Source organism: Octopus sinensis, linkage group LG5 (genome assembly GCF_006345805.1).
Source record: "Octopus sinensis linkage group LG5, ASM634580v1, whole genome shotgun sequence".
Lineage (NCBI taxonomy): Eukaryota > Metazoa > Mollusca > Cephalopoda > Octopoda > Octopodidae > Octopus > Octopus sinensis.
In genome coordinates this window covers 62,703,109-62,710,874 of record NC_043001.1, presented here as the reverse complement: position 1 = coordinate 62,710,874, position 7,766 = coordinate 62,703,109, and the positions used below count along the sequence as shown (strand labels likewise).

Genomic DNA, 7,766 nt, shown 5'->3' with positions numbered 1-7,766 from the left:
GATCTATGCATACATATACATATATAAATACCTATGTATGTGTGTGTATGTATATATATATATATATATGCACACACACACATATATATATATATATGCATATCGATATACATATATAAAGTCACATGTATGTACATACATAAAAGGATGTGTACAGATACACACATATATATACATATACATACATAAATGTACATGTTCATACATATCTAAATGCAAATGTTTGTACATACATAAAGGTATATGATTGTATACACATAAATGCATATATATGTACATTCACATATATACATCGTTATTTGATGTGTGTTTGTAATGCTCAAAAGTCAGAAGATGACACCATTTACTTCTGACTGGCCAGTTCCTGCCAAGCTTTCCAATCCATGCCAGCATGGCAAACACGTTAATAATGATGATGATGCAATACACACACACACACATATATATATATATATATATATATACATATTTACACATGTAAACACAGATACTTGCTCACATATACATACACATATACTCCCACACACACATGCATACATAGATGGAAGGACATGAAATGACATTGATCAAGGGTACCACAGAGCTGACATTTGAAACATATTGATTTGCCCGAGTCCTGGGATGCTGGATATATCATGGGTGATGTGAGGATGAGAAATGAGTGATCTGGAAAAGTTTGTACAATAGTAGTATGAAACCTGTCAGCCTCAAAGAGGAAGGAGCACTGCAGTAGCGTTAGAGGAGGCAGAAGAAGGCAACCAGCACCAGGGTCAGATACTAGAAAGTCTCAATGGTTAACTTTAAGGCAATTATTGGAGTGCCTTTTCAACAGATGCTGTTTAGAATGTTTGTGGAACATCAGCATTTTCATAACAGTGCAATCTACTTGGAAGTAATCACTCCTAATAATGACAGACAGATGAAGCCCATAGGCTTTCCTTATGTTAAAGGCAACAACACTCCTTAAGAGGGAAAGCGCACTATATAGTCTCCAGTAGATGGTAGTTGTGATGCTAATTTTGGAGGTTGGTTGCGAAAAACACACAGGTGGTTATTAAGGTGTGTGAAAATTCAATGTGTCAGAGAACACGGGCATTAATATCTGCCTCCATTACCTTGAAGATACTGGAAATGAGTGATAGGCTGGTAGATTAAAAAGTCAGAGGGGTTGTCCTTCTTGGGAACAGAACACATAGCAACGAGATTCCAAAGATTTGTTTACATCCCTAAAGAGAGGAAGTGGTTAAATATTTGAAGAGCACAGGTGTCTAGCTCTAGGTATTAAGGAATATTGTCCGTGTTAGTGATCTTGTGTGAGCATATGTACTTTCGCACTTGGTGTGTATGTATTGGGAAGATAGAAATAAATTCTAAGGTAAATTTACTAATGGGAGTTGTGGAGTTGGGTGTTAGGTAGACAGCATGAATCCTCATAACTGAGAGGAGGAAAAGAGGATTCTACATAGTGGAGATCATCATGCCAGAAAGATCAACTGCAGTTTGAGAGCTATGCAATGCATGGAAGCATCCTTCACGATTCAGATAGTGGTTTGCAAGTGTTATGGTTCTGATAAATATTGCATAATTTGAGTGGGGGGATAATTTTGTACTAGCGTTGCAGATTTTGTTTCTAAACCACTTATGTGACTTAAGAGCTAAAGAAAGAATATATTAGTGTGCGTGTGTTCGGTTATATATATATCTGAATATCTTTTATTGCAGTCTTTCTGTCCATCTCCCAAATAAATAAGCTCAGTTAGCCAAACGAGCTTGTTTTAGAAAAATCAGAACTGCTTATTACCTCTGATGTCTACAAATATAGCTGAAAATTTTACTACAGATCGTTTTTTTTTTTCACGGGTACCACAATAGATTATAATACACGATGCAGCTGCTGTTGTTAAGCGGTAGCTATGTATGTTTACGTACACGCCCTCTTAGGCATACGTACATTACCTTTTCTTTTCTATACAATCAATTCGGTAACATTGTTAGTTAATATTTTTACTTTCCCCGTCATATATTTTTCTTCTTGCCTTACCCGAATTTTCCTCAGTTTTGCCCAAATTGGAGAGGACAGTTGCCTCCCCCTGCCTTTCCGGATCATATATCTCTGACTTCAACACTGTTATCCACCCATATAAATTTGTACATCTGTTTCTTCCCCGCAAGGAGTGTAGCCGATGTTCCTTTCGATCTCTTCTTTTGTACATAGCACATATTTACTGGCCTCTGATATCACATACCTACAATTTCTTCAACTCCGAAGTGATGCATCTGTTTGAAAGAGGAGAGTCTTTGGTGGTAGGAGAGATGGCTATACAATGTCCATTCTGTACACCTGAAAGGTGTTAGTACTAAGATGGTTTTTATCACAGCCAAGACGCATTACAATCTGGTCATCCCACTTCAGAACGTAGTACTGAAATGTCCCGTCTTTACTGTACTATTTTCTTTTAAAATTCAGAGTTAAATAATGTGGTTTCAGTCAATTGACAGTATCTATGCCCTTGATGTTATCTTTCTAATCAGATATAAAGGTAGTATTGGCGCAAGGGGAATTAATTGAGTTGGGCATGACTATAGGAGAGTACTTCTGCTCGAATGTACCAGTTCTCACCCTACACTCATATAAGCATACATACATAATATGTTCACACGTATGCAAACATATACACATCGTTATGCATATTCATGCATACATAAAATTATAAATATGTGTATTTATTTAAACCTAAGAAGGCACTTAGAAATTCAAGTTCGTCTCTGAAAATACTGAATGTCACATGGTTAAATACATTAATTATCACTATTGATAACTATTGCAATGGTGTAGTAATCAGATCTATTTAAATGTGACATTCGATAATAATAATAAAGGTTCTTACCTCATCCCCTTCAGGTCGGATTTTGTGGCGTCTGCCGCTGCTGCTGCATACAGAAGAATCTTCTCTCACGACATTCAGATACATTCAAACACAAACAAAACAAATCGCATCAAGAGGAATATAGAGTACAGTAAGTGTGGGTGTTTGCCGATTGAAGAAAACGAACGATTTTGGTGAGACAGAGCACATTAAAATGTTAATAGTTGGCCAAAATCAATAGATATTCACAAAGTAGAAATAACCAAACGTATGTGTGTGTGTATATATATAAATATATATATAGAGAGAGAAGTGTTTATGTGAGTGCGTGTTAGATGTGCCGTTTACATACACATATCTTATGTATCCATCATTCTTTGATGTGCATCAGTTAAAAAAAATTATATAGCTGTGGTTTTCCGTGTAATTCTCAACATACTTTTTATCCATCAACTGTGTGATATGTATGAATAATATATATATATATGTATTTATACGTATATATATATATACATGTATGTGCGTGTATATATGTGTGTGTGTGTACATATATACATATACTTGTCGAGGTATATTCATATATACAGCAGTCATCATAGAATTTTCAGCATCTGCAGAGTTCGCTTTCGCTGTATTTTAGTATTTAATGGAAAGTAAAAAAAAAAAAGGGTAAAAAAAAGAAAAAAAGTATGTGCGCGTGTGTGTAAAAATTGTAGAAGCTGCTGCTGCTCTGAAGACCAATGATAACCATTAACAGTGATGAAGGCATACATGAAGATATTATTCAATGCGAACAGGTTATTCGATCTGGCCCACCTATAACCAACTTGCACGAAGGTACATGTTCACGTACTAAACTGATAACAAACATTACTTCTTTTTTGGAAAGCTGCATTCCTTTTAAAACATTATATGTTGAAAGTTCAGCATAAACGAGTACAAAGTCAATGATTGTTTCCTTCTCTCGCCCTGCCTTTCACAAAAACATACCAAGAGAACGAAAAAGTCAGATATCGAGAAAGTAAGTAAAAATAATAGAGCTAATAGAAAATGAGAGATAGTGGGAGTAAAAGGAAACTAAAGGGAAGTAGATGGCGTTAGCAGCAGTATCATCTAGCACCATTGCTGTGGAGGAGCAGATATAGGAAGTGAGCATGTGCTATTGGCTGACACAAAACTGCTGTAGACATTACTAGTCATATTTCGCAGTTGCTCTACAGTTGACTCGCAAGGTACACGTAGGCAATCATTCTTTGTGATTATCAATTTTTTTTTTTTAACTTGAATTTTCAGTGTGGAACCATTTTTGCGCTGTCGACTACTTTATCCTTCAACAAAACATTAAGGACATATTGAAGCCTTTTGAATTACGTTAACTGTTTCCAACGCGGAGCACTTAAAAACGTTATTAAAAAAAAAGGAAATTGCACACATTACTGGCTTCACTTACTTCTTGACGACAGATTTTTCCTAATATTATTCATTTAAAATCGATAATTAATTTACGGAGACAATGACACAATTTTTGCCACCGAATCTGTTGGCTTTGTTTGCGGCCAGAGATCCTATTCCTTATTATCCTCCAGTTGACAAACTAAGTCACGAAAAAAAGAGAGTGCCATATACAGGAGTAGCACAATATTTCAAGGAATTCGAGGTAAACATGATCAATTTACTTTCTTTAGATCAAACATTTATTGGCTTATTAATTTGTGTAAAAATTTAATTTTGTTTAATAATTTCAATGATGTTAAAATATAATCCACTCTGTATTTATGATGATATGAATATGTATTTCAATAATTAGGGTGGGATCATGCTGTTTATATAGTCTACTTTTTTTATATATAAAATCTTAACTCGAATTAACTGCGAGATAAAGGTGAACTTACAGTGTTTCCAAAATGGCGGATACTAGTGTCGCCATGCTTATTGGAGTTGCGTTAGCCATTGCAAGTGAACAGGACATCTTTCAGCACTAATGAAGATTTATGTGGTGCCTGATACATTGTTTTAGAAGAGCTTAGTTGTTATTTACGATATGGCTATTGTAACATCACAATCATGCTTGGAACTTGTTTGTGTGTTACACTAGAAAACTCAGATGACAGAAGTAGCGATGATAATTATCAATTACTGGGAGGACTACTAATTTTCTTCGAACTCTTACTATTTTGATATACATACATACATACATACATACACAGTTACTATTTAATATACAATTACTGCTATTATATGTTCGTTCTTTTGATTTCTTTAAACGTGTCTTGAATTTTCACTGATGAAGACCATCTTCGACCTGTGACTGTTTCAAAATGTTTGTGGTTAACTAATCAGAATAAACGTAGCCACGCGGATACCAAGATGCATTAGTAGTATATAATCTCAAGTAGCTGCAGCCATGGTCGTCTCTTGACTTTCCCGCGATCTTGCTTCGTTTTATGTAAATTCGTCTTTTTCGTTGGCGATTGTCTGGGAAAGCTGTACAGTCCTTCGAAAACTCGAATATTAATTCCCATTTTTTTAATTCTTACGTTACCAAAGATTCTTTTTTTTTAAAGAAGGATATATGCCTATTACTAGCATTGTAGATTTTTCGATTTTTACACTAATTTTATTTTATGCACTTTATACGAAAATACTATGTTATTTTTAGTAATTCCACTTGAGTTAGAATAAATAAATGAAAGTTTTCAACTGACTTACCTATCTTTATAATCTTCCCTTTTAAGTAATGGAACGGTAGCATCGTCTTTACTATCTGCAGGACAGTGTGTCACACATTGCTTACGAGTATCTTTCCATGCTTTCTTTTTAACCTTTTCTTTAGATAAATAATTATCTGTAACAGGAAATGTATCTGTATATTTATTTTGGACCACCTTATCTGATTTATTCATATTACAGCAGTTCAGGAGACATTTTCGGTGAGGATACTTCCTTCGAATTCTGTAAACTATGGGTTACTGTCATTCGGCTTGTTTTTGATGATGGGGATCACCGACATTTAGATCCTTAGATTTAGAAACAAAATTCAAGTAGAATGTATTAAAATCACTTAACGGAGACTGATAGTTATCCAATATTTTCCTAATTTTCATTTTTCTTATGATAACGCATGGACTTTTTCAAGATTTTTTGTCGCACACATTCTATGGGTATATTTTTCTTGCAAATTCAGCTGTAGGAACGTTTTATTGTTTTTGTTTAGAGTTGATAGTATCTGAAGTTCATTACAGATCGATAAATGGTTGTTATGACTATTGCTATAGTAACCGAGATTTCATAAACTTAGCCTTAAAAATCCTACATTTGTCATGGTTCATAAGAAATTTATTAGTCCCCCTTCCTCACCATTCATTTCTTTTTCTATTGCAAAATAAAACCACTTTCTAACGTCTGATCGAGTTTGATTCCTAAAACATTTTTTAAATAGGCGTATAAAAAAAATTAGTCCCGATATTCGCTTGAACACAATGCAACTTAAATTCTGTGTTGTAATATGGATAACGATTTTATTTTTTCTCTTTTAGAATGGGTTTTTTTTTAAATCCTTGAATGGATTCGGTGACTATCAGAAATATACATTGTTTTCATTTTGCAAAAGTAAATTTTAGACACTAGTACAGAAAATTCGAGTCTTCATAATAGGTGGAAATATCAAATACAAAATTTTGAGATAGACTTCCCAACTTCATAATACAGACGCATGCAGTATTAAATGTAGAGGGTGGCAACAGAAAGCCATGTATATAATCATACTTTAGTATTCTACATTCATCAGATTGTACTAGATTCATATTTGAGCGTCTTCCGGAAACACACGAATTTTAGATCTATGTTCTGTACGTCGGTTAAAGCGTCGTTTTTTTCCGGAGGATGTTCGGGTATTTTCGAGATTATAAAGTCTTTAAGAAATCGCGGCAATGTACCCCTCTTTCTCTCAGCAAGCGTCTACACGAAATTCGTAATTTAAAATGGTATAATAATTTTTTTATTAGATGATGAAAAAATGTTGAAGGTATTAACAAAAATTGAGACTATCTTCTTGCTGATACAATGATGGAAAGTATTCAATGTTTGGTAGTGTACTAGATCAAGGCGTCACAGTTTATATTTCATATTATTCTGACTTACTATCGGTACTGTCACCCAACGTATTTTATTTATAGATAATGCTATGTACATCTGGCCTGGGTTATCTACGGACAAGTAAATGTGTATGCAAGGACATCTTCGTATTTTTATGAAAAACAACAGTGTAAAAATTTAGATCAGGGAGGTGCTTCAAAGATCCTCACTAAGGACTGCTACTTCTGTTGACTTTATAGGGTGAAAGGCAAACTTTGCCAAAGCAGAATTTGAATCTGGTGCAGAGAGACGTAAAAAAATGTGCCAAAATAATTTGTCTATTAAGGATTTTCTTTCTAATGTGGATGGCAAATTTGGCATTTATTTATTATTAATCAAACGGTCACTTGCAATCTATGAATCTTGAATGGTTTAGTTGAACAAATCGACCAAGTATTTTTTTCTTGTTTTTAAGTCTAATAGTTATTCTGTTGAACTCTTTCGTCAAACCGCTAAGTTACGGGGATAGGTTTCTGTGCAATTTACATTCTACAGAATTCACTCAGAAGCAATTGGTCAACACAGGGCTACAGTAGATGACACTGAAGATGCTCTACAGTGAGACTGAACCCAAAACCACGTGGCTGCATAGTGGGCTTTTTAACACTCATGCCTATCTATGTGATAATTCACCGTCTTGAATGAGAATGGGGAGAGTTCATAGTGTTAGTCTTCAGAAGACTATCAGCTATACTGTGTGTAAAAAAAATGGTGCAGATATTCTTTTACTCGTTTCAGTCATTTGACTGCTGCCATGCTGGAGCA

At 34.6% G+C, this 7,766-nt stretch overlaps 1 protein-coding gene across 2 annotated transcripts in view; it reads left to right on the top strand.

Annotated features, from left to right (window-relative positions):
- Positions 1–3,225: 3,225 nt before the first annotated feature.
- LOC115212423 (U1 small nuclear ribonucleoprotein 70 kDa) overlaps positions 3,226–7,766 on the top strand; it is a 39,435-nt gene continuing 34,894 nt past the window's right edge. Inside the window, exon 1 of one of the 2 annotated variants that reach the window (XM_029781331.2) lies at positions 3,226–4,524. In XM_029781331.2, the coding sequence (XP_029637191.1) occupies positions 4,381–4,524 (144 nt within the window). In that variant the 5' untranslated portion in view covers positions 3,226–4,380. The remainder of the gene's footprint in view (positions 4,525–7,766) is intronic. The other variant, XM_036502703.1, reaches the window with a different exon arrangement.